The 18,544-nt window shown below is 41.4% G+C and overlaps 1 protein-coding gene across 1 annotated transcript in view; it reads left to right on the forward strand.

The window, feature by feature from the left end:
* The first annotated feature begins 2,330 nt into the window (after window positions 1-2,330).
* SLC9A2 (solute carrier family 9 member A2) overlaps window positions 2,331-18,544 on the forward strand; it is a 33,074-nt gene continuing 16,860 nt past the window's right edge. Inside the window, exons 1-3 of the mRNA XM_030477249.1 lie at window positions 2,331-2,723; window positions 8,283-8,746; window positions 14,267-14,517. Of these exons, the coding sequence (XP_030333109.1) occupies window positions 2,441-2,723; window positions 8,283-8,746; window positions 14,267-14,517 (998 nt within the window). The 5' untranslated portion in view covers window positions 2,331-2,440. The remainder of the gene's footprint in view (window positions 2,724-8,282; window positions 8,747-14,266; window positions 14,518-18,544) is intronic.

An 18,544-nucleotide genomic window follows, 5' to 3' on the forward strand; every position in this document is an offset into this window, starting at 1 on the left:
AATGCTTCCAAGAACCTCAGCCATCTTTCTCTTGCCAATGCTTTTTCATTGGCATTATTGAAGATAATTCTCAGTCCAGCGCAATATCCTGCAGGCAGATAACTAGAGAGGATCTATAAACACTGCTCTTAGGAGAGCAGGTATTGACACTTTGATAGCTGTATTTTTCAAAATGGCTTTTTTCATCTGCAGGAAAATCATAAAATGAGACATGCAAGTACAATTACAGATCTTATGATTTTAGACTGAATTAAATTTATGAGTTACAGTCTGACTTGCATGTGAGAGATAATGCTGTCTCCTTCATGGAAGGGTTACAGCTCTCTTCCTACGGATGGGCTTTTGACAGGCACCAGGAGATTCAGGAAAAAAAGAACATTTTCTTTTTGTATTTTCTTTCCATATGAAGGAAATGCCCTCAGAATTTACAATATTTATCTGTTTCTCTTATTTTAGAGAATCTAATATAACAAACAAAAGGACCTATGAAGCTATCACATGCAGCTAGAGGGTTATGTGGTGTATACACTGGTTTGATATTCAAACGTGTTGTCCTGGCTGACTTGTAGAGAAAATAAAGAAAAACCTTTTATTACTGTAAAGTTTTTAAATTTGTCATTAAAACTATAGGCTTAGTGGCCTATTTTCAGGTTTGGAGTGAAGGGGGAGAGGTAAACGACAGCTATAGGTGTTCATCTAATTGGTTCTGAGCTTCAATTTTAACTCCCTACAGAAACCGTAGCCACTAGTTACTTTTTGCCATTTGAGGAAAAAAGGAGAGCTCCTACTACCTGCTTTAGGTTTATCTGAAGTCAAGAAAGACATGCTTTGCTATAGAGGCACGCAGAATGGTGTGCTATAAAGATTTTATGAGTCTGAGCTTTGGAATACTGTCTTACTCATGAGCGGTGAAGTCACGAGTAAATTGTGGGTGAGATTCCATTCATTCAGGAAATACGGAGAGCTGGTGTTCAGCAGTATCTGTTGGAAACAGAACCCAGAGCCTTCAGGAACAGGACTTTGCCAATCGCATGTTCGATATTGGCAACACACACCCACATACACATGTAAATACATTATTAGTTATATATTTATATATGCACACATGAGAATGTGTGTATGAACATATATATGTTTATACAGTGTGTTATTTTAACTCTCCGAATTAACAGAATGTAAATATCGTAATTAACAGGAACAAGATTTTGCCTATCACGTGTTTGATAGGGGGCAACATATGGGTAACATATACTCATATACTATATATTATGTAATATTATATTACATAATAGATCAGATATAATTATATATCATTTATGATACAGTATATAAGATACTGTATAGCATGTATATACATATATATGAACCTACATACATGTATGTATACAGTTTGGTTTTTCACTCTAAATTAACAAAATTTAACTCACTTAGCTCCAACTATTAACTCTATATACTTACATATTAAACATATGTATTTATATTCAACTCTAATGAGTGGGAACAGAATATTGTCTTTCATATATTTGGTAGCAGCACTTTTCCTGTATTTGGTAATTGCAACATCTACATCTGTATCTGCATCTACATTTACATACATATGTCTATACGTATGCAAAAATATGTAAAAAATTCTTTATTAAAATCTTTATTAAAATACATCTACAGATCCATATGTGTATATACACACATTCAGACATAGGTGTATATATATACACATACATGACTATATAGTATCTCTATATGGACATATGTATATAGAGACTCTATATCTAATAGTTATCTAATATACGTCTCTGTATGTATATAGAGACTATATCTAAGCTACTTTTAGATAAACATATATAGAGACTATATAGGCATGTAGGTATATGCATATACAGGCGTGTACATATCCACCTAAAGTGTGTTAACTCTCTGCGTTGGTTTATATGAATACATATCTATATACAAGTATGTGCGTTTATATGACCGCACACAAATCTCTTTTCAGGCACTCTGCAGAGGCAGGAGTACATTCGGGCAGTGCCTGCACTTCGCAGGCCCGTTCCTCTCCGCATGTACGGGGGGGTAGGAGCCGGTGCCTGGGTGCCCGAGCACCCCTCGGCCCCGGCCTGCACCCAGCCCCAGCACCTGCCTGCGGCTGGGACCCGGCCCCCTCCCGGCGCTCCCGCGGCCTCCGACAGCGGCCGCGGCCCGGCGGGGCGGCGGCGGGGCCGGTCCGCGGCTTTGCCCCGTGGGGGCGGCCCTGGGGGCGGCCATTGGGGGGAGCGGGGCGCCGCGTGAGGTCGGCGGCGCCGGGCCGGGACTCGCCCAGTCACCGGGGAGGAGGCGGAGCCGGCGGGGCCGCAGCGGCGGCAGGTGCCCGCGGCGGCGGGATGGTGGTGGCGGCCGGCGCGGGGCCGTAGGGCAGCGGCGCGCCGGTCCCGGGAGCGGGGAGGCCATGGGCAGCCGCGGCGGCCCCCCGCGCCCTGCCGCGCCTCGGCCGCCGGCGCTGGCGCTGGTGCCGGTGCTGGCGGTGCTGGCGGCCGGGGCGGCGGAGGCGGGGGCCACCTCGGAGAGCCATCTGCTCGGCGCCTCGACGATGGGCACCAGCCCCCCGCCGAGCCCCAGCGGCACCACTTTCGAGGAGACGCGGCTCCACGTCTTCACCCTGGACTACCCTCACGTGCAAATCCCCTTCGAAATCACGCTCTGGATCCTGCTGGCCTCCCTCGCCAAGATCGGTGAGCGGGGCCGTCGGGCGACCCTCCTTCCTCCCCTCCCTCCCTGCCTCCTCCTGTCCTCTCCGGCCGGCCGCGGCAGCCGGTCCGGTGCGGTCCGTGTCCGGGTGCGGGGCTGGAGGGTGATGCTCCACGCGGGGCGGGATGCCCGGGCGTGATTTGGCTGGTAGAAAACCGGGTTTCTTGGTTAGGGAACGCGCGGGGGAGAAAAGAGATTCCCTCCAGCCCTCTATGGCAAGGCGTAAACCCCGGGCTATAGAGGACTCTACACCCCAGCGCTCACCCCGTGCGCCTCTGCCTTTTCTTTTAGCTGTCATTTGAGCACTGTCTTCTTTTTCTTAAAATAACGCCGGATATAATAACTTTAAGATCAGAGGAAGCAGATCGATGCAAAGCAAATATTTATGAGGGTAGAGTAAGTCTCCCTGTCCTACTTTCCAACCACTTATGTCCCGAGAAAGACAAAAAAGACGACACTGAATGAGTGAGGAAGGCCACCTCTTCCCTCATGTGGAAAATATTTGTATTGCATAGTTTCACTGTGTTTTGTGCAGCTTATATATAATGTTTTTCATTAGCTTTCTACGTTCCAAACAGAAACACGAGTACAGTGTAATCATCTAAAGAATGGCAGGTAATGGCGTACTAGAGAGCTATTTAAAAATTGGCACGTCTCTATAAATGATGAACTTTGTATCTTCTTACGTAGAAGATAATCTTAAGGTAAGGAATAAAGCCGTGGGAACAACAGCAGCAATAAAGGTTTACTCATACTACAGTTGTTTGATTCGGGACTCTGATTTTGGAGTGGAGAGTAGAGCTCCATAAAAAACTATGATCATACTCATCCTGATAAAACAACTTGATAAAACATATAACCTTGACTTCTGATAGTGATATCTGAATAGACTGTGTCACATTCTGGTCAGTGATCAGGTAATTAGGATTCTGCAAAAACAAAGATTTGTGCTCACCTACTCTCATGGCTGGTGCTGTAGCTGGGGGCCTGATCCTCTACCCAAACAACTTGCTATGACTTCACTACTTTCTGCAGAAATGTTGCATGTTGCTGCCATTGAGGATACATTTATCTTGATACATATAACGCATTAAAGATGCGTACTTAGTCCTGAGTATGTATTTAGGTGTTTGCAAATCAGAACATGATATACTCAAGTATGTCATGGACTCTAATAGCCAGAAAATGCGGAGTTTGTTAAAGAACTTAACCAGCTGAGTATTGTAAAATTGCTCTGGCTTCTGAGTATGAATACAGCAAGAACTCTTGAATAAGCTAAGACCAGTGAAAAAAATTCTGTTTTATTAAAGATTACAGGGAAGCCATTTGAAGCGTGTAGACACACATACGTACACAATAGTATATCATTTGTGTAGGACTGTATTTTCTGACTATTATGATATTTCATTAGTGCATAGGCATCTAAAAAAAAAAAGTTACTTGATGACTTTAATTTTCTGATCTGGCTGCAATGCAGTAAACAAGCAAACAGCTCAGATGAGGAAAAAGTGCATATAATGTTTAAATCCCTTTAGTTATACCAAACTAAAGGTAATGTGGCTAATCTAGGGCATGCTGCTGGAAGTGTGCATGCTCTAAGCAATGAGGGCCAGATCCAGGAGAGGCCTTAGGTGTGGCAGTGCTCAGCTTTGCCACACCTATCTGCAGGCACCCTAAGTCTGGGACTGGAATTAGGAACATCCAGTTCTTGCTCCTGGAGCTCTGTCTGTGATTCCTTATCCAGTGAGTGCATCAGGTAAACCTTCCCAGGACAGACGACTGTCACTCCTAAGCCACATTCCTATAGCATCAATTTTTCACTTGCTTATGCTTTGTTTTATACTGAAGGTAGCCCAGATGGGCAGTTCTCTAACCACCAAGATACAGAAATGGCAGCTCTACCACCTCCTACTGTATTACAAGGAGTGGGCCATATGTCGCAGTTCAGAGGGATGGAGAGGGGTTTTCCAGCCCATCTCGCTGCCTATAGCCCCAAGAGTGGCCCTGTGAGAGAGGAGGCTCTCCAGTGCGTTCCTCTACCCAGCTTTTCCTGCTGGGCAATACTGGCATCTCGCCCCTCATGCCAAGCGGCATGAAATCTACCTTGAGGCTCATTCACTGCCCAGGAAACTTTGGTGCTTAATCTGGCATCGCAAATTCCTTTCTGGGGCTAGGCACTGAACGCTAATGCTTGGCACTGCCAAGTTGCAAACCTTTATGAGTGGAGCCCTAAGATCTTTTCAGCTGCAAGGAGCCCAGAAGATAGGGTTACATTTAGTAACAGCTCTCACAGTGTGTGAAGGATCCCAAAAAAACCTTTATTGCAGAACCTGCTTATTGCCTGACAAGTCTTTCTGAACAAATATGTTTTTGCAGAAGGGCAGTTTTACTGGAGCTGAAATGTTCCAGCATTTCCTAATTTTTATAAGGGGTTTACCTGAGAGTTTTCTCAGATCCTGGCTGTGATTCAGTCAGTGTAGGCTAGATTTAGAGGGAGCAAGAAAGACAGCATGAGAAAGGAAAACCTGAAACTGTCAAGCTGAACTTAAACGTTTTGACAAGGTACATTTTCACGAAGACATTAGAAACATGGTGCTTTTTATTCCAACATAGAACAAAACAAGGGCACATTTTGAAATCAATTTTCAATAAATTGCCTTGAACAGAATTGAACATAATTGTTATTTCCTGGCTACCTCTACTTATTATCTTGTGTGTTGATACCATATAGATGGTATGTTACCCCATGAGTGTGAGGGACCCAGTGCACTCAAAGTATCCTGCAGTCTCTAGGCAGTGAGACTAGTCTACTTACCTCCCAGTTTTGCTTAATTCTTGTGCTAACTGATGTAACAGATCCAGATTCCCATTACTTCTACATTTAATCACAAATGCACAATTAGAAGTGTTTCTTCTGGGAACTGGTCTGATATCCTTCCAACACTTCTCTCCTGAAAAATGGCTTAAGCTGTTCAGAGGGCCCTTAGAAAACTCACTTGTAATCAGAAGTACACATCTCAGTGGTATTTCCAGCATCAGAGAGCACTGGATTTCACCCAAGAAGTAGAATACCAGGACTCTGCAGACTTTTAGCTTGAAGAATATCGAACTTGCATTTTAGGCAGGTGTCCTTCTGCCCAAAGACCTGAGGGTAAGCATCTTCCACATTGTTGAAGCTGGGTCACTGCATGGTCAGGAGCCCCAGAACAGGGTCAGAAGAGGAGAAAGTAGCTGTAGTCCTGGGTTCAGCATAAAAGTCTGAGTATTCATGTACTGCCGGGCATCTGCTCCTAGGGCGCTTGTGACCACGTGGCTGTAGATCTGTCAGAGCAGGGAAGATGTCCCTCATCTTGCAGGGCACCTGAGTCTGATGGATGTGCACTGGATTCTAAATCCAGTTCTCTGCCCTTAAATAGGAAACCACAGCCTCTCCCTGATCACCTTTGAATGCTTTGCATGGAGGCAGGCAGCCTTTCAGGAGTTTTCGTGCAGCTTACATGGATAAAAAGCACATTTAATTAATTTAATTTAATTTAGTTTAATTTAATTTAGAGCCTTTCTATTACCTTTAAGGATGAGGTGGATTCTCAAAAGCTCTGAAAGGGTATGAACTTTTCAAAGAGTGACTTGTAAAGAAGAAAAGAAAAAGATTTTTATTTTTATATTCACAATAGACATTTCATTGCCATTGTGTTACAACTGGATGAGATGGTGTTTGCTTACATTAAAGGCTGCGTTTGTAAAAATCCCCTCCTCTTCAGTTTTTATGGGGAAAGTGATTTAAGGTATTCTGAAGGCCTTAAAAAAACTTTTGGCAAAATCTGTTTACTCAGGGGAAACTTCAATCACTGTATTGGAAATTTTGGCATCCTGCCACTGCAGAAACTAAGACAAACCATAAAATTTTTATGTGGAAGTGGCTGAAAGGTGAAGAGTCAAGTCTCCAACTGCAAATTCTTGTATTTCCAGGGTCATTGCCTGTTCTGCCAATACAGGATATCAGTGATTCCGGTTTCGAAGAATGACAGAAAATTTGGCAGTCCTTCTAATGAGTCACATAGGCCATCTTTCTAAATATTGAAAAGCAGTCTGTGTTCATCCAGAAAGGAAGAAAAAGCACTTGAAGTGCTTACTTTTTAAAATAGCTTTGATAGTTATAGAATACAGAAGTAGAAAAACTGTAGATTAAAACAGCTTTCCCCTTGGTCCTTCCTAACCATTTGTTTTGCCTGGTAATAAGTTCAGGCTTTCTTTTACCTGGAAAAAATCTGTGATGAAAGGAGAATTAACAAAATAGGAGCTACAAGACACAGAAGCCTGAAACTGGGAAACTGGATGTGAACTGTACCAAGCTTGTACTGGTTTAACTGTTTCCACTACAGGTGTGATTTTTACTGAAATAGTTTTACTGAAATAGATGCCCGTTATTACCACACCCAGTGTTTCCATGCAGCTCTCATTTAAAATAATTTAAATGCTTTTTAGTTAGGCAGGAATTGTAGGATCTTGTGGGTGTGGATAGTTTTCTATATAATTATGTGGGCCAAATATAGATAAGGAGGAGCCTGGAAAAGATTGGCATCGCCAAGACCTGGAATGTGACCTTGTACATAAGGTTGATCATTCCATTAGATTGGCCAGAGTAAGTTCCTTCAAAACTTACCCCATTCATTACCAAAATTATCATTACAACAGCCAACTTTTACAAGTAATGGGAATCTTTAAATCAAAACTGCGTAGCTTTGAGAGTTCTAGTAAGCTAAGGAATATTTAACCATTAAGTCCTCATTCATAACCTTTTTTTAATTCATTTTTTTTTTCAGTACTTTGCACAGATTTTTATGAGACTCCTGACACTTGTAGAATTCATATAATACAGAAGAATGAGCATAATAATATAGGCTACAGCTTATTGTCACTTTATAGAAAACATGTTGCTTCTTGTGAAATTAGTTTGGAGATGCCTCTAAAGTTAGAAGAATAATTGTGTCTGTAAATGCTTCCTCATGGTGGCTGGGGAAGTGACCATGGGTGACTTGGTGCAGGTCACATGTGCTAGTTCCCTTCCCTATCTTTGAGACTCTAAAAGACTTCTAAAAATGAAATGAATGTACTTTTTAGACTCATTTGTGAAGCCATGCATGGAGGAAGGGGTGGTTATCATGATTTCTTTTTCCTCTATCTATATGTAGTTTGCCCTAGAAAAGTGTTTGGATTGTGTTTCTGGAGGATTTTACATTACAAAACCCCACGCTTCCACAAACAGAACCCTTGCACACAGTTGCTCCAGCCAGCTTAGCTAATAAATGGAATGTCTATCTACTAAATTGTCTCTCCACCAAATTAACTGATTTAACTACCCTAGCTGACAGATTTGCCTTGACCTCTTGTGGCTCTCCAGTTCAGTCTTTGCAATGAAAATGAAATTGCCCCATGATTGGTGCTTGTTTACTGTAGAAACTAAGGTAACAGAATCTAGAATAATCTTTTGGATTCTGTACAAATAACCATTACACTTTCTTGTGTTTGAATTTCCTTTGAAGGCTTTCATCTTTATCACAAGTTGCCCTCAATTGTACCTGAAAGCTGTCTCCTTATTCTGGTTGGATTGCTTCTTGGTGGGATTATTTTTGGAGCAGAGGAGAAGTCCCCACCTGTAATGAACAGTGATGTTTTTTTCTTGTATCTTTTACCACCTATTGTACTTGATGCTGGATATTTTATGCCAACTCGTCTTTTCTTTGAGAACTTTGGTACCATATTCTGGTATGCTGTGGTGGGCACGCTCTGGAATGCCATCGGCATTGGGATTTCGCTTTATGGAATTTGCCAGATCAGTGCATTTGGTTTGACTGATATCACATTGCTGCAGAATTTGCTCTTTGGCAGCCTCATTTCAGCTGTGGATCCCGTGGCGGTGTTAGCCGTTTTTGAGAATATTCATGTCAATGAGCAGCTTTACATCCTGGTGTTTGGAGAGTCTTTGCTGAATGATGCTATAACTGTGGTAAGTTACTTGATAAATGATTAGTTGATAAAAATGATAAATGATTGTTTGCATGCCACTCCATTATATCTCTTTGTATCTGGTTATTACAGTTTGCTAATAGACGGAAGTCAAGGAGTGCTAATGTGTTTATGTAATTCTCTAAATTTCAGTTTTAGAAAGTATGGCAGTCTTACTACACCAGAGTAATGTGTAATGGTAGCATATTTACTCTACAGATTTTACTACCTGATCTCTTTAGTTTCTGTATCTTTGAATTCTGTTACTTCTGTAAAGTGAAACTGGAGGTTTTCCTCACCTGCAGAAATGTCTTTGGACAAGAGAGAGAAAAGGCACAATGTGGGGTGTCCCAGCATGTTAACAGGGAGAATGGGCAAATCATTGAAATGACATGTCACAGATCTGCCCGTCCAGTTGGAAGTACCCTGAGACCACCAATACATTTCTCCCAGGCTATAGATGAGATAGGATGGCCATCTGGAGGCAGTAATTTCTAATCATTAACTAGCTGAACTGGGTTTGTGGTGCTGACCTGAGGGCATCAATCTTCACATTCCATTAACACCCCCAATGCCCCTCATTTGTACCTTATGACAACATGTCTCAGACATTACTCTCATTTATCCATGCCTTACTTGAAATCCTGCCCATGCCAGCTATGTCCTGGCATGCTTTCTGTTTTGTGAGACATGGAGGTCCAATTTTTCGTGTGTCAGAAGGATCAGAAAGTTTCATTAATTGGGTCCGCACCTTCTCTGTCTTTGGCACTGGCTTCTTATTCCTGTCCCATTCTATGCACTGTTATCCTTAAGTTTTCCCCTTTTCTAGGACTTTGCCTCACCTGCTTAACATGTGTGTATCTCATCCTTTAATTTGAGCCTTTGTACTGACCATTTCGTGTTTGTCCATGGGAGTACTGTTTGTTGGGAGTACTGGGGTTTTTTCACTTAGGCTTCATGCTGTACCTGATTCTGTTGCTATCCAGCCATCTAAATCACTTCCTCTCTTACGGGCTTGCCTTAAAGCCTAGCTTTTCTCAATACCTTACAGCTGAAACTATGTGCCATTACTAAACTGGTACTTAAGCCGGTCCTGAAAATCACTGAGTCTAAATACCAAGTTTCAAAAGGCTTAGCAGTTCAGCCATGGCTGTGTCTACTCTCTCTTGATGGCCACTCCTGGGATGGAACTCTTCATACAAATTTTTCTAGGGGAAAAAGGCCTGGGTTTATGTTAATGTAAAACACTGTGGGGTTTTTTTGGTTTTTTGAGGTTTTTTTTACTTGTGCGTATTTTTCCAATCAAAATAACTTTTTTCCAATCACAAAAATCAGTCACCTTTCCACTGGAGCAGCAGTTAATCCAGCAAGATTTGCCAGGAAAACACTGCATCTTGATGGAATTATTAATACATGCCATAACTCAATGGCATATTACTCCGAAACACCATTTTTATAGGTGCTGGCATAGCAATTTAATAACCATGATGCATGGCTTTCCTGTAGGCATCATTATTGCCTTCTTTGGAGGTAGTCCTTTCTGATGGCACGTCTGCCCAGATGCCCTAACTCAGGGGAGATACTCTGAGGAGTCTGTAGAGCCAGCCCAGTAACGCACTGGCCATACATATATTCATGAAGGAGTAAAAGGAATTTAGAGTACCTTTGGTCTTACTTCCTAGCTGTCGCTTAAAGGTGACACTTGGCAGAAGGTCAAGTGGTTTCCACATGCTAAGCAGTGGTCTGCTGATGGTTCCTTGTTATGATTTTGCACACCTGCAATCATGTGATTATACTTAAAACGTGACCCAAGCCATCACACATATTGCCCGTCCTTAGGGTGTCCTTAAAGGACCTCGCACCCCCTGCCCATATAGCAGTGCTGCCAAACCAGTCCTTGCTGCTAGAGTTACTCAGCTATCTTCTCAAAGGAGATGATGTTTTGTAAATACTGTCTCTTCATTTGCCCTTGTTGTTTTACTGCGACAGCTGATAAAACCAGCTAGAAGGAAGAGCTCAGAACCTTCGAGCTTTCATCTGCTGGAGCCCTTGAGTTCCACGTACCTTAGCAAGTGGCTCCGGCGGGATGCAGGGGCAAAGCAGGAGTGGGGTTGAATGCAGGTGGGCCATCCACAGAAGCTGCCTAATGCCTACAGCCACTGCAGTATCAAAAACCCCAGGGGCTGCAGAAATGGGCAGTGCAGAACAGTGTGGCTTTAGTAAACATGCCTTCGAAATACTTTAAGCCCTTCTTCCTCCTATCCCGCTTGCACTGCCTGGCTGCTCCTAATAAAAGCTTTTATTAGGATAGCAGTGTCATCTATGCTTTCTCTTTTCAGAAAACGTGCTACCACACCTGCATTTTAGATACAAAGCGAGCTGTGCTTTCTCAGGAATCTCAGCTCTTCTGTGTTTCTCAGATGGTCTTTCATGCCTGGTAGTTTTTGTGATATGCCTGTGCATTTGGATGATCCTTATTCCCCACCAATGGAATTTTGGAGCTTAAATTTGGCTGAGGACAGTGCTCGCTATTTGGCTTCTTGTTCAGAGTTGGTGCTTTAGCAAAAGACTGGGTCAGTGATAACTAGCACAGTGATATTAAGTGGTAAGATCATGGTTGGAGTGTTAGCAGTTCAAATTCCAATTCTAGGCTTAAAATCACAAAGAAGGAGCCAGTGTAATTACAATAATATTATTCCCATGTTAGAAAACATTACAGCAGTGCACTGTATTCTGCCTCTGCTGAAAACATTAGTTTAGAGTGCTTTAAAGTAATTTCAAAATGAAAAACTGATAACTGAGAGCTGATGAAAATAAGCAATTAGTGTCTAGGTAGAGCAGAGATACTGCGAGACAATATTAAAAAGTTGTTGGTGACTAATACTTCTTGGTGTAACCTTCAGTGAGTTCAGCTGAAGGATGTTGAGGAAGTGCAAATCTTGAACCCAAAAAACCCCAACGTTCTCATAGCAAATGCACTACAAATTGTGACCAGCGTTGATGTTGTTTAACTCGCCTGAAAGTTTAGAGAGGGCTGTAAAACTGAACTGCTGTAGAATAAAAGGGAAGCGAACCTGATTTTAATCTCATTTACAGCAGTATAAATAAAGAACAATAGGAACGAGATCAAAATCATGTTCATGACATTCCATAGTCCTAGCTGCTGCTTCTATCATGGCGGTCTGGTTTTGATCCGAGGTACAAAAGAGAACATTGATTTTCTTCTTTCAAATAACTTACGGCAGCAGATTTGAGATTTATGGGGATGTCTGTATGTGGAAACAACAGGCTCCATTCTGTTTAGAGGGTGAATACTTTGCTGTGAGGTTAAGGTGATGTTATGGAAAGGCTATTGCTTGAGAAGATCAAAATTATATGCTTCTTTACAAGCAGCTCTCAGTGACCTTATTTTGGAGACTTGCCTTTATATGTATTTATATAGTTATGTTTTAAAATATATAAAAGGCTATTTAAAACTCCACTTAAAGAAAATAATAATCTTCCATGATGCATACCAAGGGAGTATTCTGCCTGGTCAAATTCTGTAGATGTGTTGAAGAACAACATAACTCTGGGGTGGTCCCAAGTTGCAGCAAGTAACTCAGGGGAACTCCTGTCATTGCAAACAATGCAACTCAACAGTATTTTTTTTCAGTCTGTGATTCATGGCATCCTGGGAGTCTGTGGACTTATAAAGGGACCAACAAAGGCACACCTGTTGCCAGTAGGTTTAATTCTGAGATACTTAATACAAATCCATAAGGTCTGCAAATCAAAACAAGTTGGAAAAACAGTATAGCCTATGATGTTACTTTCCTGTCCTGCACAGGATATAATAAGAGGGAACAGGGCAAAAAGGCTGGGAGTCTGCCTCAGAGCAGCAAGATGAAGGGGTTTGTCCAGGTGAAAAAGGACACTGTCCTGAGGGCATCGTTGTTATCAATTAAATAGTTCATGCTCCTGCTCTTGTCCTGTTTGTTGCTTTGTAATGAAAATGACTGGTGACTATGCTAGGTTTGATTTAACCTTTTTCCATGCTTGCTCTGGAGTATATTTTTTCTTTTCTTTTTCAGTTCTTTCCTTTTACCTAGCCCAAAGGACCCATAATAGGCCATGTCTTTGCAGTAGTCCATAGTGAAAACTTTTACCTCTGTAAGACCAATTTTGGCCAAGAAGAGCCGAACAATTTGTTTTCTGTCACGTGAGAGAGAACAAGACTGCAAACACGACAAATCCTTCCCAGTGACTATTCAAACACCTACATTGTTGGCACAATGCAAGTGCTGATAAAACATTGTTCTCTCAAATACCATTTCTGATAGAGAAACTTATTAGGTTTACTAAGAAGTCCAGAAAAAACAGGAAATTTAACTCCTGCAAGCTATCCAAGATGTTTAAAGTGTTTATTATGTCCACAGTGGCTTAGCCCACTGTGACATGAACAAGTGCCTACAACCAAGCTTAAATCTGTACAAGTGAACTATGGAGCTATCACAGTATCTCATGGCTGGGAGCATACATGCAGCACTAGGCAATGCCTAAATTTCCCGAATAAGTCTGCAGATGGGGAGACCCTTTAAGGTTTCTTTAAGAGTAACTGATGCCATTGTTGTCTGTTTTGTAGTAACTGAAATACTTGGTATTAGAGAAATGTGGACTTCACATCGTTCTGTTTCCTGTGTAAACCATAAAGGCTGTCTGACTGAGAAAATGTGGTAATCCCATTGACTCTCTTTTGGAGGATGGTTACAAACACTTTGAAAATTAAACTGGGCAAATATATGGTAACAGGTCTTTAATAGGAACTAAATCCCCATCTCTAGAAATAATCTAAAGTTTGAAAAGTCTTTAAACCATTGGATTCCTAATGCTTAGTTAGGATTTAGTTAATTAGTAAGAAATTAATTAGTCATAGAGTACTTCATGGTTGCAATATTTCTTGTTTCATGTTTCTTATAGTCCTTAGGGTGGTCAGTGTCCATCCCCTCTCCACCCCACCCCATGCCAGATGAATCTGTATGATCCAATTAAGTTCTGCAGCTCTCGGTGTCTTAAGTAGATCAAAAGAATTTGAAAAGAACCTGATTTTTCACGGATTATGAAACTGCATTTTTCCCTCTCTCTCCTTTTTTTTATTTTTTTTGTGTGTTTGTTTGGTTGATTTTGTTATTTTAATCTGGGGAAAATCTGAAAGGGCCATTTATGGACAAATTGGAAGCTCTGCAAATAAATGGATTTAAAGAAAGATTAGATAGATCTATGCTCCTGGACTGAAGAATGGCATGGGTTAAGAAACCTGTCCCATTTGCAAAAATGGGAATAATATATTTACCCTTCTTTGCATATATCCCTGATATTTATGGTGGACAAGTAATACGCCAGAGGTAAACAACAGCCTATCTTAAAAGTGAGTTCAAGGTAGATAGAAAAATTCAAAATTCAACATTGAAGCAGAGGAACGTAAAAGCATGAAGGGAATATAAGAGTTCGGAAACATAATGTGCTTTCTTTTTCCTCATAGGTCCTGTACAATTTGTTCAAGTCTTTCTGCCAGATGCACACAATTAAGGTTATTGACATATTCGCTGGGATTGCTAACTTCTTTGTAGTGGGGATCGGTGGAGTGTTGATTGGAATCCTTTTGGGATTTGTAGCAGCCTTTACCACCCGTTTCACCCATAAAATCCGAGTGATTGAGCCACTCTTTGTCTTCCTGTACAGTTACTTGTCATACATAACAGCTGAAATGTTTCATCTCTCAGGCATCATGGCGTAAGTACCCCAAACTTTAGTACTGATAGCACCCAAGTAAGAATGCCAAAGGAAATTGCAGAGTGGTCCAGGTTTTGCAAACTTTGCCATATGGCATCATTCCACCATGCAAAGCAGTGATGCTGGCTTGAGGATTTCCGGCCTCTCCCCTCCCGCTTCCGTCCCGTTCTCCCGGCTTGCCACCACACCAGCTGTGTCACTAAAACTGGTCGTAGCATCACACCATAAACCATATCTTTGAAATTCTCCAAGTTAAAAATAATCCCTTGTATTTTCGGTGGGATTATTCTTAAATCAGTTTGGTGACCTTTGTCCTCATGTGACCCTATATCTAGTCATAAGGGCATGGCTGAGGGGTAGCCCACAGTGATGTAGGGGCAGCGGTGACTGGGAGGGAGTGGGAGTGGTAGCTGGGAACTTTGTGAACTGGCTTCACTTCTGATGCCAATATATTGTGAAACTATGTCTTAAACACTTAGTCATGTGAGCATCCAGTAAGTACCATTCAATGAAGACAATGTATATATCATTAAGGCAAACTCCTGCTGGATTACAAGCACAGTAAGGATTGAGTGAATGTAAAATTTCCAGAGTCTAGTCCTATGGTGATATAACCCTTTAGTTTAGTATCTTGGTATGTGTGCCTGTGTGTTACCATGCTCTCTGTACACATCATTATGTATAAAATAATATTATTCTTCCCACTTTCAACAGATAAAAATATTTCAACTCCTGTTTTTTCACTCCTGGGCTTCAGTCAGGAGAGAGCACAGCCTCTCGCTTGATGCTGTTTATACTGTAACAACCTCAACTTTAGAAAGAGCCTTTATGAGATTTGATATACTTAAATGGTTTGCTCCGGTTCCAAGTAATATTTTTAAGGCTAACCTTCTTTAAAGACTTTGTATTGTTCTAGTGGCAAATATGAGTCATTCAGGCATTAGGAGCATAGCTTTTTATGAAAACTCAGATGTTACTTCTGAGTATCACTAATACTGATAATATCTTATCTGATTATTATCTTTTAGGAAAGTGAAGACAGGTTTGGTATCACAGACATGCAAGTATTAAGGTTTTCTGGGGCTGGAAAGCAATTTACATGGACATTTACAACTGATGATTTTAGTGGTATAAAAATAGAGCTATGCCATGAAACGAGAGGGCTTAGTACTTTAATATAAGTAAAGAGCTAAAGATTGCATTAGTGTGGGTTTCTTCCTCTGATATAAGCCTAAATAAAGCAACATATGCATCCACTTTGACCGAGTTCATAAGTGTGCCATCTCTTTCCCTAGCTTCTATTCATAGCATTTGTGTGGTTTCTAGTTTCCTTCACTTCTTATGTCAAATGTCCTTGACATCCTATGATCAAATACTTAAAGGGCTTCTAAACCAAAAATGTGTGGCTAAACTGTACATGGAAAAAGATCGTGGCAGTGTGCATGAAAATACTGCTGCACCCAGGATACAATGGAAAAGGCATAGTGAGTCAGCTGGTGGGTCGGTAGACCCACTGCATGCCAGTGCCTGCAACCAGCATGCCAGTGCTTCCCATGGCACTAACAACCTATTTATTTTCATTTGTAACCCTGAGTGGCTGCAAAACCGAAGAGGAAACACAAAGTATTTTTTTCCCTCCAACAGCACAATAGAAAATAAGTTATCTTTAAAATGTCCTGTATGTTTTTTAACTCTAAATGTATTTTGTAACAGCTAACAGAGCTGGATACATCAGTAACACCTAGGGGGATCAGGAAGGGCTCTCTGCAGCCATGTAGTGTCTCAGCTGTCATGAGACGCAAAGTGTGCCCCCTCCCAGCAGTGTTGCCAAGGGCCTGTAATCTCTGCATCCCCTTGGCGTAAATCTACCCCGTGCTTTTCACGTCATTGGGCTTTGAACTGCAGAGACACTTGCTCTGTGTCACAGTGCAACATGCATCAGTATTGAGTTCCCTGTCGTTCTCTACGGTGAGTGACTCATGGCAGCATTGCTTGGGTCTGACTTCAAAGTCAGTCCTCCTTTGAGCATGTAGTTGGACCAAATTACCTTGGAGTGTCCCTTACAACCCAGATTGTTTATTCATTATATGCTTCTGTGGCCATTTATAGTTCAGCATATAGGGAATAATTGCCTGATCTCCCTTTTCTCACCCATATCCACATGAGTCTGGTAAACTACTGATTCCCACTTCCTGCATTAGCAGATTTGTAAAGATACTCAGCAAGATCTTGTGGTTACGTGTTGTACCATACTTTAGGGGAGAATATGAGCAGGAATGTACAGTGTTACCAAATAAGAAAGATAGATACGCCAAGTGCCTCATTTCTGTGCAAGTAGGAATTCACTGGCAGAGGAGTAGAGGGGAATGAAAGGTGCTTGTCCCTCTTCTGATAAGTCTGTGTACTTGTTCTGAGGACAAACAATTCCTGAAGCATCCGTGTATAACCCCTGCACTAGGTTACCTGGCTGAAATAGTGAAGGGACTGAACCATGTCCCTGTGAGCTGCAGTGAGAAAATCCTTTTCCGAAGGAGAGGGAAGAGCTTCTACTGTAATTAGACCAGGCTTGAATCAGGATCAGGGGTGTAAAACATACAGATGTGACTCTGAACTTTATTTGCTTGCTTCCATTTCTAATTATAATGCTGCATTTTCTGCTTACTAATTTCTCATAAAGGCTGTGATGCAGCAAAACTAGTAATATATGTTCCTTTTTTTTTTTTTTTGTTTGCAACAGTAAATTAGCAGGCTGAAAGGAACGAACATTGAAACTACTGTAAGTTTAGTAGGTCAAGGAAACTTGAGGATTGAACCTGGTGGCCTAGTTTATTGCAGTCATGACAGAAACTGTACTGTTTGCATAGGAGGACTTTTATTCTTCAGAAGCACAGAAGATTGCAGTTTAATTGCAATTAACTGTTTCCCCCCCCCATTCTTGACGAAGGCAACTACCTCAGGTCACAGAAGTAGAAGCCACAATTAATGTATGTGGTTAAGAAATGTAAAATAAAACACACCTAAGCTTTTGTTTTGATTACGGTGACAGTAAAAATTTAGTTTTGGAGGAACATATTATAATAATGTACATAAAATCTTGCATATTCAAAGAAATTGATTTTATATTAAATTCTAACTCTACATGCCATGTTATTTTCAAATTGAAGAGACTTCAACAGGATTTTTTATTTTCTGATGTAAATAAGTACTCTAAAGAAATACCAGATTCATAAAGTGAGCAGCGATTAGCTGTGGAATTTTACTTACCTGAAGAGTAACAAATAATGTACAGCACTGTTTGTTATACTGGTGAACCAATTAATCAATTAGTTAACAATAATTGAATGAATGCAAAATGTAACTGAAAATAATATTGTAAGTGTTGTCCCTTTAAATTCTAGTGGTTAAGCATAGTAGATGTTTTAAGTTACGGCTTGCAAAGATCCTGATTAATCTGGTGGCAGATTCTTATCAGACATCTATTTACAGTGTCTCCATTACCTCAGGATCCAAAAACAAACTGTGTCCAGAGCATGCTTCCCCATTCCCCAAGCTTCAGGGCCTTCCTAAATGACTGTAATCATGAAAACTATTTATTTTAGAAGCTAATAAATAGTTCTGAGTTTGTCGTACCTTTGATGCACACCCGAAAGCCCTCATATGGTGGGCAGTGAGCTGCAGCTTTGACACCCTGACACAACTGTGGGTCTGGAAATGGCTGTTTTGCAGCCTGCCCATTGCATTCTTGCTATATTGCATTTGCTGCCCCTACACTTGCCAGCTCCACTGTGTGCACGGTTGACTGGAGGTAGCTGGGATGCACTGGACTTGTTATACTTGTGCAGATAAGCAGTGCACGCACAGGAGAGCTGTCATGACATAACCGGAAATATTTGTAGGTCTATCGGTGCAACCTGTGGCTTATGAAAAGCTGGTTTGCTACTGAGTATGTGAGTTCTGGACACTGAAGTGTTAAGTAGATTTGAGACCCTTCTTCATGCATTCTTGTTGAAGCTGGTCACCAGAGCTA

Source organism: Strigops habroptila, chromosome 2, assembly GCF_004027225.2.
Source record: "Strigops habroptila isolate Jane chromosome 2, bStrHab1.2.pri, whole genome shotgun sequence".
Taxonomy (NCBI): Eukaryota; Metazoa; Chordata; class Aves; order Psittaciformes; family Psittacidae; genus Strigops; species Strigops habroptila.